At 38.2% G+C, this 22,381-nt stretch overlaps 1 protein-coding gene across 1 annotated transcript in view; it reads right to left on the reverse strand.

Moving 5' to 3' along the window:
• Positions 1-2,150: 2,150 nt before the first annotated feature.
• HIVEP2 (human immunodeficiency virus type I enhancer binding protein 2) overlaps positions 2,151-22,381 on the reverse strand; it is a 26,556-nt gene continuing 6,325 nt past the window's right edge. Inside the window, exons 3-7 of the mRNA XM_005859138.2 lie at positions 21,264-21,418; positions 17,673-17,848; positions 11,654-11,755; positions 9,960-10,855; positions 2,151-4,643 (exon numbers count right to left, since the gene is read on the reverse strand). Coding sequence (XP_005859200.1) covers positions 3,819-4,643; positions 9,960-10,855; positions 11,654-11,755; positions 17,673-17,848; positions 21,264-21,418 — 2,154 coding nt within the window. The 3' untranslated portion in view covers positions 2,151-3,818. The remainder of the gene's footprint in view (positions 4,644-9,959; positions 10,856-11,653; positions 11,756-17,672; positions 17,849-21,263; positions 21,419-22,381) is intronic.

Genomic DNA, 22,381 nt, shown 5'->3' on the forward strand with positions numbered 1-22,381 from the left:
GTAAACACAAGCAATTAATTCTTTCAGTTTTGTGACCATTAAATGAGCGAATAGTCTAAAGCACTGAAAACAGGGTTAACATATAGTTCTTAATTGTTAGCTAAAAATGCTTTCATATTGGAATGCTGTCCCAATTAAAGGAACTGGCTCCCTAGACAATATACAGTGTGTGTATGGGGTATAATAATAAGATGAAACTGACAAGGATAACAATTTTGAGTCTGCAAAATCTAAAGCCACCATCCACCCTTAAATCATGACAAGGGGTATTCATACAATTGAAGGTTATCTTATAATCAGACCTGCACCTCAAGACAAATTATTGCTAAGGGTAGAGATGCTCAAGACTAAAGGATTCACGTGGCCTTTGCCCTTCTTCACGCCGGGAACTTGGCTGTAAAACGCAATGCCTGTGAGGATTTAGATGTCCAGGGGCTTCGATAGGCAGGCCAACTGCTCAGAGTAAAGCGCCCCAGTCCCCTGCTGCTGCCACACTTTCTGTTTGATTTACCACAGTTACTGAGGTAATCCTACACCTTGCTCTCCTTGGAGAAGTCCTGTTGCACCTTTTTAATTTTTCTCTTTTCATTATCCACAGAACTGCTTGAACTTTTCACTTTGTTTTGGGGATATGGCTTGATCGCTGATATCATATAAGACTCCTTAGGAATTTTTAATAGAAAAGTTATTATTTTATAATATTTTATCCATTAACATAATGTTCAATGAATTACTAAAATGTATTAAGCATTATATTTTTTTTGCCAAAAATAAATCTTGTTCACATCAAACCATAATTGTTAAATGTATACTTTAAGAAGATAACAAAGCTTGGCATCCACTTGAAGTATAAAACATGCCAGTCATCTGTAGCCGAATTTAAAATACACTTGAGGAATTTAACAAACAGAGAGAGGACATCTGATGGTTTGGCTCATTTTGATGACCAACATATATTTCTGAATGCGATCCTAGTTGTTGCTAAGCAATGGATGTGCACATATAAAATGATCCACAGAGTGTACGGTAATATTGAAGATTGATACTTTGTGCTTGTCATTCCTTGGCACTTTTAAATGCCAAATAAAGTATTTTCTGACATTTTCCCTGTGCTCCAGTATGTCTGCTACATGGCCAAATGTGGTTTATTGCTGAATCTGGGGTATGGGTACACAGAGGTTTCTCTACACTCAAGAATCAAGGGGAACATTTTCAAGCTCTGATGTCAAACAGCCTGGGGAGGGAGGGACAGTATACTTTGACAAAGTAGGTGCCAACATATTTAGTAATAATAACCTTGTGGGCTTTCTGTTACTTTGAGATCATTCAACCCTAGCATTTTACTGTAAATTGTCATTATTGTAATATGGTCTAAATGAGAACAGCATACATAATCAGAAACTGTTCTTTAAGCAAATCTGGACAGGGAGATCTTGGTTTAGAGTAAGACACACATTACTCTAAGTAATTGAATGTTTCAAGGATTCTTCTCCATGACAGACAGATATTAGGCTGGCTGGCTTTGTTGACCTTTAATTCACCTTTGTAAAACATAGTTTAAAAAGACAGTCTAGCTCATAAAAGAAAATAGTTGAGTTGTAAATCCACCAATTTGAGATTTTTATAATGGCAATACTGATAGATTTTGACCTTTAATAAACTTCTACTTTCATTATTTAAAAGGTTCTACTCTTTTGTAATAAAAGAACTATGATATGTAGATATTTTATGATGTACTTATTTCAGTTGGCTTTTTGCCTTCAGTTACTGACAAAATTTTAAAAAAGAGGTTTCCCCAGTGAAATTTCAGACATGTAAGCATACTGAGAGGAGGCCTAAAGGGAAATGATAATTTGCTTTACCCATGACTCTTTTCAGATACAATGTATTCTGCAAGTGCCCATGCTGACATTCCGATGCGTCCATTTTTGGGCCCACACTGTGGTGACCACTATCTGTCTTAATGGAAGACATGTGGAAGCCAATGGCTGTCTTCTCACTTGTTAAAAGCATTCATATTAGCATACCGCAAGATGGGCTGAGCCTGGCAATTAAAGGCACAGATGGTATGTTGGTAGCATCAAAATTTTTTTAGAAACCAAAATGGGCAAACTTAAAATGTAAAACAACACATAAAAACTAGACACCTCAAGCATGTAATTGTATATTTATTTCTCTTTTTAAAGAACACTCCTTAATGTAATTCAATATACAAACTTGGTTTCACAGAATTATAATCCACTATATAGCACAAAGATAACCCAGATTGTGTGTGTGTGTGTGTGTGTGTGTGTGTGTGTGTGCGCGCGTGCACACACAGGGGTGTGTGTGCACATGTGGTACCCTCCTTTTCTGCCATTCCTCTGGACCTACAAAGGCTCTGCCCACTTATGCCACCAACCAAAGCCCACTTTGAATGTTATATACAAAAAACCTCCTGCTCCCACAAGTTCTTTCCCCTGGAAAGCTTCTTCCTCCCATTCCCCCTGAGATAGCCAGAAATGTGACACTCTTCCCCTCTTCCAAAGGGTAAAGTGGCTTCTCCTAAAGCTGATGCCAACCCTGTTACCGTGTGGACTGGCTGACAGGAAGGGCTATGAGCAGGTAGGTCTCCATGCCTCTTCCCCGCTTCCACATCCACTCCTCAGAGTCCAAGAGTAACCCCTCCATAGTAGCCTTAGCTCAGTCACCGTCGTGTGCAGCAAGAACCAAGGAGATTTCTAAGCCCAGGTCTTCTCCACAGGCAGCGCCCAGCACTGCCTGCCAAGCCACCGGGCCGGCCGATAACCAAGCTCTACAAAGTCCCATGTGCTTTGTCACTTTAATTTTTAAAGACACCTTAGCATAGGTCTGTGGCAACCTAGTGTCCAACTGAGTTACATAAAATTGTACCAGTGATGCACTTGTACATATTTACATGGGGCGGAATGTTTTCCCATATTTTTCGATGAGTATATAGATCAACATGTTCACATAAGACCAAATACTTTTAATATTATTTATAACTGATTTATAAAGCTTTGAAAAAACTCACAATAGCACATTGTTTACTTTAATGCTTTACGGTACTATCAGTTTAAAATCACAATCAGCACTTAAGTTATAGTCAATCCAGCAAACAAGAGACAAAAAAATTTACAAGAGTTAAGAACTGACTGATACATCCTTTATCTTTTTTGTAACTAATGCATAAGTGCAGAATAAGATACTCTAGTTTAAATATCTTGTTTACAATATACATTTTTGTTCTAGTTATGCAACAGTAAATCCCATGCTTCACATAGAAAAGCAATCCACAACATTAAGAAAAAATGTACAATTTATGAAACAAGGTAAATAAATATTAGTATTACAGAATCAGAGCTGTACATAAAAGCTGTTCAGTTTTAATCATATAAAAATATGTTTTAGTGCAACCTCACATATATATTGATGCTGTTTTGCTTTATATCATTTAGATCCAAGTGTCCAAAAAAGGAAAGAAATTACATTTATTACAAAGCAGATACACAAATTCTAAAATATGTACAAATTACTGCTAAAAAATGCTTATAAGAATATAAGCAAAGTAAAGAAAAGGCACAAACATCTGTACAGTTTTAAAAGTACCAGACCCAATAGGTTAATTTCAAATTTTGTTTTGGTCAGGCTCATGATGACTTGTTAATTTACCTATTCTTTTGCTATAACAAAAGTATATATAATAGCAAACTACTGTAACTCAGGACAGGCATGCTATAAACTTGATTACCTCTATTTCTAGAAAAAACAAAACAAAATAAGAAAATGTGGAAATGAAAGTCTCCATGCATCTGAGATCAATGTAGCTGACTCTTTTCCGACGAAGGTTCTTTGCCTTCCTCTGTGCTTGAAGATAATTCTTTGCTGCCGTGAAAGCCCGACTGTTTGTCATCCATACAACTCTTGCTGTAAAACGTGGAGTGAGCTAATGCAGTCTGTGATGTACCAAAGTTGTCCTTTTCACCATCATGCAAGTCAGTGTGGGTAGCTGAGGAACAGGGCTGGCCTGGCTCAGGTCCACTAAAGTGTCTAATGCTAACATGTGCACTTTCCGAGGGTTTCTGGTGGGGCTCCTGCACCCGTGCTGGCTGGTCTGCCCCAAGCAGAGCGGCCTCTTCTGTGGCAATCCGGAGAGAGGCAATGGCTTTTGTACAAGTCTGTATATTTTCCTCCTGTTCCCTCTCTGTTGCATTTAAGCTGTCTTCCGAAGTGCTCTGTTTCATCAATAGCCGAGGAGAGGAGGGCATGCTGGGTGGACCAGATGACTGCAAAAGGTGAGGAGATGGCTTCTCGTGCTGCTTAGAAATAGCGTAGGGATCCTTAGCGAAGGATTCCCCGGAAGCTCCTTTCTTCTCCTCAGAGCCCTCCATTGGCAGAGGCAATGTGGGTGGAGGATGTAAACCAGAGAGGAGCGGCGGCATGGAGTGAACCATTTGGATCCCACCAACGGGCACCATGGGGATAGGAGCTCGTACTTGTTGCTGAGAGTGGAGTGGAAGATGACTGAAGACATAGTCATTAGGTCCCTCAGGGAAGAGGCTGGAGCCCGGATGTTCATAAGCACCTTCTTGGTCTCCGTAGAGACTGAAGTAAGGAACCTGAGGTAATCCTCTTCTTAGATTCTGCGTTGGAAACAGAGAGCACAACAGTTAGGACCCGCTGTTCTTCATGCTTAGGTCAAACTTTTTCATCCATTCACGCTTTCACTGGTTCATTCAAAACACTTTAAAACTACCTGATCCTTTGATTAATTTTTCATTTTCAATACAAAAGAGGTATCTCAGTTGTCGTTTAGAATCCTTGAATGAAGCTGCCCTTCTTTGAAAAGTTACTTTACTTTATAAACAGCAATGTGATACAACATGTATGTGCTTTATACTAGGTTACAATTTTAACTCTGCTTTTTTTTTCATAAGAAAGGATGAAAAGGAAATAATGGAAAATTACTAGAAAAAGTTTTCCAAGCAAAACGACACTAATAATAGATTTTTAAATTCAAAAGAAATTAAAAATATTACCATCCATTTATATACTATGTAGAATTTTAACATTTTTCTGAAGTGTTAATAAGTATAATCAAAGTAACAAGCCTAAAAATTTGTATTTATAAAAAGGAAAATGTTTACCGAGTAGATGACAAAATGATGGCAATACACAAACTGGTTGCTCCAAAGTGCAAGTTGTTAGTCTAATGAAATACATTCCTGCTCAAGAGACACCCCAGGCAGATGACCAGAGTCTTCACCAAATCAAGGGTGGGTTTTATAAGGAAACTATCAATCCATCAGATAAGCAGTTAACTCTAAATACTTTGGGTAGTTACAGCTCTTACTCAACTACACAGGTGGGAACCAAAGACGACGGTGTCTTAAGTCCTCTGTTTATATTATTACTTCCATTTACATATCTTCTCATAAATTAATGAATTAAAGATACTTAAAATTTTTGGCCAGAATTCCAGATTTCATGGTTTCCAGCCCAAAAAATAGAAAACTTATTTTCTACAAATGTTTCTGTAGCAAAACACAATTTAGACTGTGAGATTATCAGGTTTTAATGAGATTGTGTGGTTTTAATGACTGAGATTCATTCTTTTAATGGATTATCATCAGTTTATTGTTATTTTTTTGAGAACTTAAAATCAAATGGAGATTAAACATGTCAAGTATGGTAGTAATCCAGGAGACAGACAAAAAGAAAATGTTTTCATTCATTTCATGAATGTTTCAGTTCTAAAACTCAAGGTATGCTTTATACCATTAATGATTCATCCAGTTCTATTTAGATTGTGAGATCGGCTCAGGAATGATAAATTATGCATCATCTCTGCTACTCTGTGCCATACTTGGCCTTACCCTGCTCCAGGCTCCAACTTATTCAAGCTAAAAACAAATGATTTGTCCTGGAAGTGCATGAGAAATCATGTAATCATCAACCCTATAATCACAAGGGCCTAATAAGTTAGATAAGGAGAGAATTTTATGGCATGAAAGACTCATTATATGCTACCAAAAAAATCCTACTTGTATTTGCTTTGGTTCTGAAAAAGGCACATTTCCTTTATCAAACACCAATTAAGGTTGAAGAACTGTAATGCCTACAATAATCCTTGAAAATAATCAAGTGAATCTTTTAGTCACAGTTGTTACAGATTCAAAGTTTAAGGTGAAATGTGGTTTGGTTATTTTTCCATTTTGCTTTGGGTTGCTATTCCATGATAGCCACTGCATACCCCTAATCAGAATGGGGTCTGGGAGGGAGCCTGAGAGAGAGAGAGAGCTCCCATTGCATGAGGTCTCTCACTCAAGGCTCTTGAAGGGAATGATGAACTTGTAAAACTAAAATTTATTCATTATGTTCAAATTCCAACAAAACTGGATTTGTGTTAAGAATAGAAGTGTCACATTTAGACCTTTACTGATCAGAAAATCAATGATTACAACCACAGAAGTTAGTACACAAGCAGAATTCCTATCAGGTAACCACACATCCTCTCTCTGCCTATTCACCCCTTCTTCACCCTCCTAATAAATTCTCAATAAGGTGTTTCTACTTCGGTTTTTACTCCATTTGCAACCCTATTGTGTTCTGTAATTTATGCTTTGTTGTTGTGATATGTGAACAAACTCGCAACTTATTTAAATCAAAGTAAGAAAAATCTTGATGTGAAAATACAAATAATGAATTCATGTGTGGGTTGTATTATATATATCTCCCACGTGCCAGATTATCCCACTCATCTTTTCAACAGTGTCAGTAGGCCCTCTGGAAGCAAATGCTAAGAAGGAAGGATTGAAAGAGGTTTCACTGGTTGGTGTGTGTGGAGGTGGGGGCAGGAGCAGAGGAGCTAATGCAGGGGAAGGTAATGGGGAAATGAAGCAAGTGCTCAGCTTAGCTGTGACCCATCTGGGCTCAGGCATTGGCTGGGGGCTCCAGAACAAAGCATGGCCTTGGCTTAAAAACTGAGGTGTGCCCTGAGGGAGCTAACAGCAGGAAGTTCTCAGCTGACTACATTCCTTACAGTTGAATGGCAAGTTCTTTCCAGGACCGAAATCTGCTTGGATCAGCTCTCTGGCTGCCACAAACAGATTAGGAAACTATGACCAAGAGGTTAAGTGACTTGCCCAAGATCATAGAGATAGCAAAGGAAAGAAGCGAATGTGGACTCTTTCAATGGACACAATGTTCATCTACACTATGTACTGAGGACCAAGACACTCTTTTGTCTCCTTGCTATTGATCTACCAAATCTTTAAAAATGGAAATGTTTTATATTTGGAAAAGATGAGGACAACATTTCACCCTTATCCTTGAGCCTCATATAGTAGACTTTTAAGAAATATTTACTAACTGAAAAAAAGACTTACCTTCTTATTCTATGTATCTATGTGTCTGTCTGTCTATCTATTTATCTAGTCATCCATTCATCCTAAAATTGAAACTAACCAGGAGGCATTAGGGCAGAAACAGCAGGGTAATAGAGTCCCAGTGATTGCATATCATCTCCTCCAAACCTGCTCCCTGGGGCCTACCACTCAAACTAATAATGAGTGTAATATGCTGGGCTACAAGGTCCTTTCACACCACAGTCACTGTCTTGTGAGCCCTTGGTCAAGGTTAAGCAACCACAAAGGTATTGCTAATAGCATTTCCATAAAAAAAAAACACCAAAAAATATTTTAGGGGTAATGCAATTTAATATTTTCAAACATTACTCAGAAGGGTGAAGTACTCATCAAATACAGCAATCAGGAGAAATACTTCTCATAGTATTGCCAATTTTATTTTGTCTGGCAACAAGAAGCTAATGTATACATCACAGAAAGATGCAAATCCTCCTTTGCCCCTCAGAAACTGTGTGATAAAGCATAAAAGTGTTTGGGATCAAATGCTTCTGCTTCAGGAAGGATTCCCAGATCTGTTCCATCATATCATGTGACCAAAGAAGTGGGTTATCAATTCTCTCAAGATAATTACACTGGGTAATAGACCAAAGGCTCAGCACTTGGGCTTCATAAATGGCAATGTTTAATAATGCTATTAAATATCTAGGTGAATTGGGCATACTAGTGTATGCAAAAGTTAGATGAACTCCCTTAGCCTACTTCTTCAGTTCCTTTGCCCCAGTTGATTGTGAGTGCTATTATTTTTTAATAACAATACTGTGTTGGCACTAAAGGCTTATTTTTTGTTGTTGTTAATCCTCATTCAAGGATATTTTTATATTGACATTTTAGAGAGAGTGGAAGGGAGGGGGAGAGACAGAGAGAGAGAAACATCGATGTGAGAGAGATACACATCTATTGGTTGTGCCTCAACCAGGGCTAGGGATCGAGCCTACAATTGAGGTACATGCCCTTGACCGGAATCAAACCTGAGTTTGAGGGCTTTATCCACTGAGCTAAACTGGCATGAGCAAGGCTTATTTTTTGGGTGACTACAATTGATTGAATATGCTCCAACATCTTACTAATACCACAGTCTCAGTCTACCTGACCACTTCAGAACAGGAGAGTCATATCTCACACATACCACCAGCATCACTGGGTCTAAACCAGAGAAAGCATTTTACACCCAGATGCAGTGTCCTGGCACCTGAGGGCTTTATCACTCTTTATGCTGCAATGGCGTTAACTTCAGATTCCTCCTTTCTACTTAACACCACCAAGACACAAACACCAGTGGAAACTTACTTCTTTTTTCTTAGCTAGCTAGTTTATTAGCTTGGCAAATAAATTCCATCTTGTTTGCTATACATGTTTCTGCAATAGTTACAGCTTGAAAACTAAGTTGATGGCAGGCTTGTGAAAAGAGGATGTTGGTGGCAGGGGACTAAAAAGCAACACCAGGGAGCTTTCCTAAAGTTGAAAAATTCAACAACCTAAGCTTATGATTCAAGCTGGTGAAATGGTAATAACAGGGAGGCAGCTGGCCTCCCTCAATGCATTTGCATTAAACCTTCTGCCTAAATTTAATTCATGATTGTACTATTGTTCTCTTAATTTACACTGAGGGCATATCCTAGAAATCTCCTCTGATACTTTCTCTTTTAGCTCTCCCAAATTCCCACTCTCTTTGGGCCCCTATCTCACTAAGCAAGTGCCCTTGGTTACCAGGAGATGGAAGTAATGGTAAAACACACACATATATGTTGATGCCTTTGATTTACAAACATACAGCGGGGATCATTCTCTCTTCTCCCAGTCCCTCATTAGTGTCACATGTTCACTCATTGTGAGCAAGGTCGTGCTCAAGGTAATGAGTTTATTTTTCAAAAAGTTATTGAAAGGCAAGACTAATACCTGAATCAGAATCCTTACCTAGCAAAGAGTTATATAACTATGACAACTAAATACCCCCAAGAGTGTCTGTCTAAGCCAGTGGTTCTCAACTTTCTGGCCCTTTACATACAGTTCCTCATGTTGTGACCCCCAACCATAAAATTATTTTCGTTGCTACTTCATAACTGTAATTTTGCTACTGTTATGAATCATAATGTAAATATCTGATATGCAGGATGGTCTTAGGCGACCCCCGTGAAAGGGTCGTTCGACCGCCAAAGGGGTCGTGACCCACAGGTTGAGAACCGCTGGTCTAAGCATTCATGACAGTCCAAAGACTTTATCTTTTCTATTCATGTCGAAGTTTCAGCTCATGTTTATAATTAGTTAAGCTTAGAAAGCATTTAGGAAGGCCTCACCTGTTACCAGCTGGAATGCACCACTGCTCTGATGCAATACTACTACACTTGGGGTAATGCCACAGCCATGTTACTGACAATAGCTTGTGATAAAAATGTCTTCCTGCTATTTTCAGTAACCGCGTTCACTCCTCCCCATAAGAGAGACTCATGTTATAAATTCCACACTACTGTGTTATCAAGAGGTTCTCATGCGCTATGACTTATAAATTAAAAAGAGAAAGCTACTCATACTCACAGGAGGCCCCAATACGATCGGCTCTGCTTGCAAATACTGCCCCATAGACAATGGTGGGTTGTGGTATAAAGCCCTTCTGGGAGATGGTGCTCTTATGGAAGTCATGTATCTTCTCTCTCTTCTGGGAGAGAGGTCTCTTCTTGCCATGATATCTTTCCCAGGTGACAATGGCCTCCTTGGGGACAGATGCCTTCTTGGTGAAACATCTCTTTGTGACATCTCTCTTCTCAATGCAGCTTCCTTTCTTGGTGAAAGATGTCTCATGGGTGATAGATCTCTCCTAGGTGATAAATGTCTTCTGGGTGATAAATCTCCTTTGGGTATCAGATACCTCTTTGGTGAATTATCCCGACAGGGTGAAGAATCATATCCCGGTGAGGAATGGTGGCTTGAGGGAGAGAAGTCCCTCGGAGAGGAGCTGGGCTCTGAAGACAGCATGCACTCTTCATCCATATAACTGGGTATGTCTAACCTGTCTTTGTCTGGTTCTGAGTCTGTACTTTTGCTCTGGAATAACCTCTGGTATTCTGTCATCTGGGTATCTTCACATGAGTCACTTGGTGTCATAAGCTGAGTAACCTGAATACTTGGCAAAGTAACCAAATAGCTGATCAATGAAGAATGTCCCAGGGAACTATCTGAGGGAACCCCATGGGGTACGGCGCCAACATTCACAGGCAAGGAGGAGAATCTAGGAGGCTGAGGACTGGTGCTTCTTGATCTGGTTTTTGGTGTCAAATCTCCCTGGTCATCAAAGTCATCATCATCTTCATCATCATCATCATTATCATCTGCATCCTCACCATCCGATTCTTCGGCATCTGAGAACTGATGATCAGTTGAAATGCTGGACATGCTATGCTTTTCAGCTGCTTTGTGCAAATCTTCCATAGTTTCTGAAACAATTGAACAAAGATAGTGGAGTTCCAGATCCAAACATCAAGATTAGGAGCTAATTTAGGCCCCACCTCTTTCCAAAAGCTTTCCTCAACCCTCCAGCCCTTGCAGATAGTTCCATCTCTGAACTCCTGTAACACTCACTGGACACATACCTCCGTAAACCTGCACTGGTTCTTATCTTTCATGTACCTGTCCTATGCCAACCCACCTTATAGTAAAAACTCCAGAGTAGGATCTTATATCTCAGATATCACACCACTAATAGAAAACTCCCAACAAATATGTATGTAATGTTGTAAATGATAATGTTAGAAAAAAATAAATAAAAGCAACAACCTATCTCTACAGGTATAAGCTTATGTGTAAGGAGAGTATCTCAGGAGGTTTGGCTGAGCCTCAGGTTTTCTATTGAGGTTAATGATGTTTTCTTTTCCTATTTTATTTCCTCTTAATAGGAAAAATAAGACATTCAAATTTTCAAATTTCCCAGAAAGTTTTATAAAATGTACATTCCTAACACAACAAAAGTACAGCTGGATTTCCTTTATGGTTCTAGATAGAAATATTTTCTTGGTAAGACCTTTCTCCCTTCCTACTTATAAACTGAAATGCATTTGCTTCTTCTTAGTGGGTTTCAAGCAATTCACTATGTCAGACTTCTTTTCTATATTTAGTATTTGATAAAATAAAATGTGATCATTTTTAAAAAAAACACACATCTAAACTTATTTTACCACCGGCCACAAAGCTGAAGCATACGTAGTGCAATAGTCCACCAACTAAATGATAAATACCTGCTTCCTCGGTTTCTGTATCATCCACTGAAGTCATTGAGACGCCCAACTCCAGGCATTTTTTCATGTGCGCTTTAGATTTCATATGCTTCGTCAGGTTTCCTAGAAAACACACATAGTAAAATAATTAATGTTACCAAAATGTGATGATTGATCCAAAATTCACTTGAGATGACAGGGATTTGTTTCTACCCATGATCCCTTGATTCAAACGGAAGAGGGACAATCTGGTTTGTGAAGATATTAAGCCCTGACGGCTGTAGCCCAATCTCAGGTTTTCTTCATTCTAGAGGACGTGTCGACACCTAGGGTCACATCTTTTCAAGGGTAGGCTCCAAGCAGGACTGGGAATCCCAAGCTTTCCTGACTGAGAAGGGATCTAATATCTTTGGCCCAAATGGGTCAGCCTCCTAATCTACACTAATAAAAGAGAAACATGCAAATTGGTGTCACTCCGCTACGCCAACCAGCCAATCAGATGAGTATGCAAATTAACCCAACGAAGATGGCGGTTAATTTGCATACACAGGCGCGGAGCGAAGACTGAAGACAACGTAGAAGGAAGCCAACTGCTGCAGAAGGGAGTGAAGCCGTGGAGAAGCCAGCGGGGTGGCAGAGACGGGAGGAAAGCAAGCAGGGTGGCGGAGGTGGGAGTGAAGCCCACCTTGGTGGGTTTGGCTCCCTTCTCTGCTTCGCTCCAGCCACAGGAAGCCCTATTCTTTAAGGAATCTTCCTGCAACGGGCCTCTAGTACTTCATAAAAAGCCAAACTGGGTCACACATCTCAGAGAAACTTCCCAATGAAATATTATCAACACAGTCAACCTCCTGGCACTGATCTGATATAGATTAGACTCACAGGATCCTAACTAGTCAGAAGAAAAAAAAATCCAAACTAATGTTAGGGGCAACCCTGTAATTAATTCAAAGAACAATACGAATATTTAGCTAACTCCTAATAGGGAATTGTATTCTCAGTATTGAGCATCTATCTGTCTGACATATGTTGGCATACTTTGTGACAGCAGTTTCTTCTGGGGCAGCAATACTGCCTTTTTATTTATCTTGAAACTCCCATTATTCTTAGAAAAAAAGAAAGAATTTTATGTCACATATGTATGATGATGACAGAGAGATATATAATTATGTATATACACACAAATATGTATGTAAGTTTCTGTAGATTTATATAATTGCTATATGTAATGTGAGAAATTATGAAAACACTGATCTAATCACTCTTGACTTAGGATCTATGAAATGTATATATATATATATATACTGTTCAATGTCATATATAGCTTATCAAAAGAGATCCAGAAATTAATTGCTGTAAAGGCCATAATATTGTCTAAGCCCTTTGATGCTGCGTTAGCAGTGTACCAGCAAATACCTTATTTTAAAGAATAGGCTCATTGAATCTAGGTGGAAACCCTCAGCCTGCTGAGATAGTTTGTTCCCCTGGTAAGGGTGTTTAGTTTGCTATTAATGTAATATATGAGTCACAATTCTAAGCTAGGACACTGTTGTTTATTATTTTTCTTATATTATTATAATTTTTTAAAAAAGCTCAAACATTTTTGTAGACAAATCATCAAGAACTCTAAAATCTGAAAATTAATTAAATATAAGTATAAATTGATAAAACCATCTACTTCTGCAAGGGAGCTAGGAATCGTGTATGTGGATGGGTGTGGATGTTAAGTGGGTCAAGATAATTTATTTAGATCTTAATATGTGTTTCTTCTTCTGTATTTTTTTCTCTACCCGTTTCAAGCAGGTGGTCAGGCTCTGAGCTTTTATCTTGAGGGAAGGTGTGTTGTTAGAAATCTGGCTCTGAAACAACCCCACGCTGGCTTTGGTTTATGGGATTCTTGAATTTCTGAAGGGCTTAGAGCAAGGAGAGGGGAGCTGAGTGGCAGAGGGAGGGCACTGAAGGAGTGGCCCGGGCCCGGAGGAAGTACTGGTCCTGTGAGTGTGCTCCTGATCTGAGCTCAGGTGTCTGGGGTTTGGATAACAGGATCTCGGAGACGGGAGGAAAGCAAGCGGGGCGGCGGAGATGGGGGGTGGGGGAAGCAAGCAGGGTGGCAGAGGCGGGAGTGAAGCCCACCTTGGTGGGTTTGGCTCCCTTCTCTGCTTCGCTCCAGCCACAGGAAGCCCTATTCTTTAAGGAATCTTCCTGCAACGGGCCTCTAGTACTTCATAAAAAGCCAAACTGGGTCACACATCTCAGAGAAACTTCCCAATGAAATATTATCAACACAGTCAACCTCCTGGCACTGATCTGATATAGATTAGACTCACAGGATCCTAACTAGTCAGAAGAAAAAAAAATCCAAACTAATGTTAGGGGCAACCCTGTAATTAATTCAAAGAACAATACGAATATTTAGCTAACTCCTAATAGGGAATTGTATTCTCAGTATTGAGCATCTATCTGTCTGACATATGTTGGCATACTTTGTGACAGCAGTTTCTTCTGGGGCAGCAATACTGCCTTTTTATTTATCTTGAAACTCCCATTATTCTTAGAAAAAAAGAAAGAATTTTATGTCACATATGTATGATGATGACAGAGAGATATATAATTATGTATATACACACAAATATGTATGTAAGTTTCTGTAGATTTATATAATTGCTATATGTAATGTGAGAAATTATGAAAACACTGATCTAATCACTCTTGACTTAGGATCTATGAAATGTATATATATATATATATACTGTTCAATGTCATATATAGCTTATCAAAAGAGATCCAGAAATTAATTGCTGTAAAGGCCATAATATTGTCTAAGCCCTTTGATGCTGCATTAGCAGTGTACCAGCAAATACCTTATTTTAAAGAATAGGCTCATTGAATCTAGGTGGAAACCCTCAGCCTGCTGAGATAGTTTGTTCCCCTTGTAAGGGTGTTTAGTTTGCTATTAATGTAATATATGAGTCACAATTCTAAGCTAGGACACTGTTGTTTATTATTTTACTTATATTATTATAATTTTTTAAAAAAGCTCAAACATTTTTGTAGACAAATCATCAAGAACTCTAAAATCTGAAAATTAATTAAATATAAGTATAAATTGATAAAACCATCTACTTCTGCAAGGGAGCTAGGAATCGTGTATGTGGATGGGTGTGGATGTTAAGTGGGTCAAGATAATTTATTTAGATCTTAATATGTGTTTCTTCTTCTGTATTTTTTTCTCTACCCGTTTCAAGCAGGTGGTCAGGCTCTGAGCTTTTATCTTGAGGGAAGGTGTGTTGTTAGAAATCTGGCTCTGAAACAACCCCACGCTGGCTTTGGTTTATGGGATTCTTGAATTTCTGAAGGGCTTAGAGCAAGGAGAGGGGAGCTGAGTGGCAGAGGGAGGGCACTGAAGGAGTGGCCCGGGCCCGGAGGAAGTACTGGTCCTGTGAGTGTGCTCCTGATCTGAGCTCAGGTGTCTGGGGTTTGGATAACAGGATCTCAGCAAGAGGTGAAAACTGGAGGGGATTCCCAGAATGTTTTGCTCATTTTAAGATTCTGAGAAATTTTCACGTTTCCAAAGGGTGCATAGTAAACTAAAATAATGACCAAGAATAAGTTATTTCCTTCTAAACTCCAAGACAATGGTTCAAAGCCAAATTTAATTTGATTTCAAAAATATCTTTAAAATGTTTCTTCCCCCAGTGTTTCACACAGCTGTACCTTTAGACAAATCATATGTCCAGTGATAATTTTTTAAAAAAGCTCAAACATTTTTGTAGACAAATCATCAAGAACTCTAAAATCTGAAAATTAATTAAATATAAGTATAAATTGATAAAACCATCTACTTCTGCAAGGGAGCTAGGAATCGTGTATGTGGATGGGTGTGGATGTTAAGTGGGTCAAGATAATTTATTTAGATCTTAATATGTGTTTCTTCTTCTGTATTTTTTTCTCTACCCGTTTCAAGCAGGTGGTCAGGCTCTGAGCTTTTATCTTGAGGGAAGGTGTGTTGTTAGAAATCTGGCTCTGAAACAACCCCACGCTGGCTTTGGTTTATGGGATTCTTGAATTTCTGAAGGGCTTAGAGCAAGGAGAGGGGAGCTGAGTGGCAGAGGGAGGGCACTGAAGGAGTGGCCCGGGCCTGGAGGAAGTACTGGTCCTATGAGTGTGCTCCTGATCTGAGCTCAGGTGTCTGGGGTTTGGATAACAGGATCTCAGCAAGAGGTGAAAACTGGAGGGGATTCCCAGAATGTTTTGCTCATTTTAAGATTCTGAGAAATTTTCACGTTTCCAAAGGGTGCATAGTAAACTAAAATAATGACCAAGAATAAGTTATTTCCTTCTAAACTCCAAGACAATGGTTCAAAGCCAAATTTAATTTGATTTCAAAAATATCTTTAAAATGTTTCTTCCCCCAGTGTTTCACACAGCTGTACCTGCAGACAAATCATATGTCCAGTGAAGATATATCTGTTGTAATGACTGGCAGATTTGCAGCATATTTTAAAACTAAAGTTTATATTTTCTTATCTCCCAGGAAGTCTCTGCGTGAAATTCTAAATGAAAGTCTTGATGGTGCGAAAGTGAATGATATTTAAAGGACCTTATGTGTATTTCTTTTGAAACGCAAATGAACATTCTCTTCCCCCTTTTCTGGCTTGTTAATAAAGAAGAAACAGGTATATTGAGAGGCTACACATTTATACTTCTGACAAACCATTGAAACAATTCAGGAGTTTAACTATAAAAGAAAATAAGTACACATTTCTCTAGCAAAGACTATCTTTTCTCTGATATTTACTTTTCTTGATGTGGAGTGGAGCAGATCAATTGGAATGCAAATTTAAAGTTAAAACTTTGGAAAATGATGTGAGGCTCCTGAAGGGTGAGGGGTGTCTAGAGCAGCGGTTCTCAATCTGTGGGTCACGTCCCCTTTGGCAGTCGACGACCCTTTCACAGGGGTCGCCTAAGACCATCCTAGAGGTTCTCAATCTGTGGGTCCCGACCCCTTTGGCGGTCGAACGACCCTTCCACAGGGGTCGCCTAAGACCATCCTGCATATCAGATATTTACATTACAATTCATAACAGTAGCAACATTACAGTTATAAAGTAGCAACGAAAATAATTTTATGGTTGGGTCACAACATGAGGAACTGTATTTAAAGGGCCAGAAGGTTGAGAACCACTGGTCTAGAGGATCCATTAGTATTTCTACAAAAAAAAAACACAGTAAAATGTGCTTCTACAAAAGTCAAACCACCTCCAATTCACTATTGTTTGTATTCTGAGAATACTAGGCTTATGAAAACTTTCATGATTCTATAAAATGATAGAAACATAATCAAGCAACCTTCTCCTATGAAATGCTTTCATATGAAACTACCTGTTAAAAACAGATTTAGAAAACACACAGAATGTCATTTCAAGGCAAGTCCTAGTTATGACCCGAGAGTAAGAGATTGTCTCTGTGCTGATAAATACACAGATCCCAAGCTATCAAATTTCTATGCATAATTAATGCTACTGTGGATGGAGGGGCCCACCTGGGAGTCTGTGGATTTCTACATTATTTATAATCTTGAAACTGACCATGGGCACATGTTTTTTCCCCAGCTGCTGCTTTGCTTTCCTAATGCCACTGCATGGATTGTCTCCTTGCAGTATTTCAATACTGGTGCAAAGGTTCTCTAGACCACATAACATTTCCAACATGAAGTAATAGCTATCCAGGCAATTCTGAGCCACTTCCTTCAGAGACTACTGGCCTGGGCCTCACTCTATATAGCTCTTAAGTCGTAAAAGGAGCCTCACTGTCTCATACATCCTTTGATCACTTACATGAGAGAGGAAACACATTTCATGGGGTCATATTTTCACGAACAAAACCATCTTATTGTCGGTGAAAGTTAGTTGTAAAATGGGATTTGGAATCCATGGTAGTCATTTTTTCCTCTAAAAAAAAATCAGACCCATACCTTTCGTCTTGAAGGCGAAGTTACATAAAATAGTGATTTTCCTCTAAAAAAAAAAATTCAGACCCATACCTTTCGTCTTGAAGGCGAAGTTACATAACTTGCACACATAAGGCCGGACATCAGTATGAGTGCGGATATGCTTTTTGAGCATGCTCGGCTTCTTGCAGCGAATCCCACATTCTTCACAAATGTACTTCCCACGTCCACGTCCTCTGACATATACATAATCTTCATTTGACTTATACCTGTTTAAAAAAGGGGAATCCAGTGTGTTTTCAAATACTTTAGCACGCGATATATATAATCAAACCCAAAGCTAATTATTTGCATGGCAAATTTTTATGGGGGCTTTTACAATTATTCAACCTTACTGCTACAAAACCTATGAAATTTATGCAATAAATGCCTGAAAGAGCTAGATAATAGATTTGGTATTGTAAACAAAATGGACTTTCTCCTACATTTAGTTCAGCATGGAATTTCCTCTTTTCTATTAAGTATAATATATGGACTTGCTATAGATGTTCAAATGGGCTTATAGAAGCCTAAAAGAGTTGCAGAGCTGTGCCTTACTACTTTTGGATTCTAGTAAAACTTCCAAACAAGAAACATCCAAAAAGTTCTCCCAACATATTCAAATCATCATATATCATTTAGTAATATTACATAATCTAAGATGTGCATGCACAACACACATACCCCTCCAAATTTGCTAAAATTAATGTAACTGATAATAGAATTCTTCTTTGCAAGTTTCTACTCTATTTTTACAATCCTGGCACGAGAGTGCCTTGGAAATTTCTAGCTTACACAGGCTGAGCTGAGCTCACCAACTGTTGTCTACAGATTTTATCTGCTCTTCCCAAGGACTGAGAATCTGTATACAAATGGAGTCTAAATTTCAAGCGGCTTCTGAGAGATACTGTCACATAATGAAAACTAGAGATTCAATTTTTCAATCAAATTTGCATTGGTGTCCAGGAGGATTTAGTTGAGAAGTTTGAAAGGATGTCTAATGAAATTAGTTAAATGAATAAAGTCTTAGGTATTCACTGTGATAATCTACAGAAGAAACCTACCCAGTGCCCAAACATCATATTTTGTTTAGAATACAAAGAAACATAATCTGCCATGGAGTAGGGTGACATTCTATTGAATAAATCTGTGAATATTATTACTTCCTTATTCTCTCATAAATCACAGCGAGGCTAGAATTATGGTTCTAAATGTCATTCTTGGAAAGATATTCCTTTTGAAGTATTATTTATAACTTCAAAAGGTAAATTGACATATAAAATGCCCTTATTCACTGGGGATTGACTTAAAGGCACTAGATTTCTAATTTTCTACATTCTCAGAGCACTGTAAACTTCTCTATTCGTCCCAGGTCCCAGCTAATCCATAGTCAGGAATAAAAGCAAGTTCAATTTCATTCATCCAATGCATTGAAGAATTTTTAAGAGAGAAAAATCCACACACGTATTTAAATACCAGATCTGCTATAGATACTATTTAATCTTAATATGATCTACTTTTTGGTTAGTGCCAATCCAGGTGAGATTTAAAAAAATATTGGTTAATTTTGCATGCTTTCTGCTCCTTTAAATCTGTCCTCTTTCACAAAAAATTTCCAGTATCAACTTGTTCTTCAAAACTGTTTTAGACCTTATCTTTTATCTCACATTGTGTTTTGTCATAAAGTAGATAAGAACCTACAGATGAAAAATATCTTACACCTTTTATTTTCACTACTCTCTCCCACTAACTAGATGAAATTATCTAAGAAATAGAGAATAAAAGAATTTCATAGAAAGCTAATTTTCTTTGGAGAAGGGTACTTTAAACTTATTGTAGCCCATCATCATAGTTGATGGGAATACATTTTTCCTTCAAATAATATCACTTTATTTTTAATGTCTTAACTGATTAAGTTGACTCCAGAATGGAAATATAGTAAGGTTCTGTATAAACTATTATTCTATATTAGAAAAATCTATACAAGTAAAATATGTACCAACCTACCATTCTGCACACCCATGAATCTACTTGATGTGAGAATTAATAGATTTTTTAAAAAAATAATTAAAGGATATGTTTAATTAAATTCTAAATCTATAAATTAGATTAAAAAACACATACCCTTAAACAACTGGTCAGTAATACTTTTTTTAAGTTATCAGTTTGTAATCACCAAAATAAGAGTTGGTGCTACACTGCTTGGAATGAACCTGGTCACCACCAGGCAGAAACTGGACCACAGATTAAGGGATGATTGGGACATAGCCTATAAAATTGGGCAATGAAAGGCAGAAGAAATGAAATATGGGCACAATCCTTTTGGATCATCAAAGCACAGCAATAAAATGTTCACATACGCTTTTTCATTCGTGTCCTTCGTTAGTGGAGATGGGCTCCCCAAAGCACACAGTAACTGTGAAGGTCTCTCTAATCTAGTACAAGTGCACTGCTATGAAGACTGCTGAATGTAAGAGGGTTGATTCAGTCACAGGGACCTCTCAGTCTCTGAGGAAAGATAAAATCTATATTTCTCTCGTTTGTATCAAAAGATGAGGGATGTCAAAAAATAGCGAGACAAGCTTCATGACTATATATGCAACTACGGTTTTAGTGAAAATACTCGACATCCATCAAAAGAAGGCCAAACCTAAGAGGGAATCAATTTTAATCATCCATCTCCAAACTGGTAATCTATGTGAGAAATCAATATTTCATTTCACTAAACATTCAACATTTTATAGTCAAACAGATAACATTATTTTGTCCTGTAAATATAATTGGAATAAATTCACGCACATGGAAATATGTAAGTTATAGATCTGTTATACAGATAAGGCTGGTTACATCATAATCTCCTAAATGTGGTTAATGTGCTTTAAATATTTTTAAAATTTTAAAAGCAAAAATCTGGGCTTTTCTCCCATTGACTGGATCAAAGATACATTTCCATCAAAATCTAAAACTAGACGTTACACATATGTGTACTTTTTCTTAACTATACAGATAACAAAGTCATTGGGCCTTATAACATGTTTCTACCACTCAGAATTTAACATTTAAAAAGAAATTCCTAAAGACAGAGAACTGTCACAGACCAGAGGACTTTGGGGAAGCATGACAACTAAATGCGGTGTGGCCCTGGCTTGGATCCTGGAGCAGAAAGAGGACATTGTGGAACTGGTGAAATCCCAATGAAATCTAGAGTGTAGGTAATAAAAGCAATAAAACAAACAAATTAACCAGTGCCTAGGATTATACGTGAGTGTGCAGGATTGCATTTCTGTAAGCATAGAATAAAAAATGCCCTCTAATAGCACACAAATGCCCATACAAATAATATAGAAGAATAAAACTTTGAAGATTCCACCAACTTAGTCAATTTCACACTAAATTAGAGGCATAAAGATTTAAAGCAGAGGCTCCAACCATTTACAACAGGGACATGTTCATCAAAAGCTAGTCATGAATGCAAGGACATGAACTCATTATCTATTACCAGCCAGGCTTCAGAAATGTCAATAGAAAAGGAATTCGCTTTACCCTTCCAACCCGAGTAGATACCACTTTTCCCATGCAGGCACTCAGGACCGTTTCCTCTGACTTAACACTGAATCTTTTCCATTTGCACTTATGTTTCCTTACCCTCCTTCAAAGATTTTAATTCGGATTGGCTCAGCTTGTTTGGATCCGATATCTTTATCTCCGTGAATGTCTCCTTTCCCTCTTTCCTTTAAGATATTTCCCACTAGTTTCCTTTCTAGTTTGCTGCCAAATAAAAAGGACGCATCAGGCTTCATCTGTAGGACAAGAAGAGAGAATCATTTCATATGCTTTCTCTAAGACAAAGGGGAAGCCCACATTCTCCGCTCTTCTTTGATCTCTGAAAATTAGCCTCAATTCCACACTAAAAGGCCATGGGCTGGTTAGATAAAATAAGGGATAAAATCAGAAAAGAATGACATGGTCTACTGAATAAATTTAACATTTTGTTTTAAAAAAATACTCCTCGCCTGGCCAGTGTGGCTCAGTGGTTGAACATTGACCTATGAACCAGGAGGTCACAGTCCAAATTCTGGTCAGGGCTCATGCCTAGGTTGTGGCTCGATCCCCAGTAGGGGGTGTGCAGGAGGCACTAGATCAATGATTCTGTCTCATCATTGATGTTTCTATCTCTCTCTCCCTTCTTCCTCTCTTCAATCAATAAAAACATATTTTTAAAAAACACTCCTTTAGTACTTATACTGTGGAGCACTAAGAAAAACTTTAAAAACAAGTTTTATATTCTGAAGTAGCAATTAAAGCTATCTTTATTAATTAAGGAAATATTTTCAAAACTTAATGAGGGGAAATGGTAACTGAAATAAGTAAAATATTTAACCTTTCTAGTTTGCTGCCAAATAAAAAGGACGCATCAGGCTTCATCTGTAGGACAAGAAGAGAGAATCATTTCATATGCTTTCTCTAAGACAAAGGGGAAGCCCACATTCTCTGCTCTTCTTTGATCTCTAAAAATTAGCCTCAATTCCACACTAAAAGGCCACGGGCTGGTTACATAAAATAAGGGATAAAATCAGAAAAGAATGACATTGTCTACTGAATAAATTTAACATTTTGTTTTAAAAAAATACTCCTCGCCTGGCCAGTGTGGCTCAGTGGTTGAACATTGACCTATGAACCAGGAGGTCACAGTCCAAATTCTGGTCAGGGCTCATGCCTAGGTTGTGGCTCGATCCCCCGTAGGGGGGGTGCAGGGGGCGCTA

The sequence above is a fragment of the Myotis brandtii genome, unplaced genomic scaffold (assembly GCF_000412655.1).
Source record: "Myotis brandtii unplaced genomic scaffold, ASM41265v1 scaffold123, whole genome shotgun sequence".
NCBI classification, from domain to species: domain Eukaryota; kingdom Metazoa; phylum Chordata; class Mammalia; order Chiroptera; family Vespertilionidae; genus Myotis; species Myotis brandtii.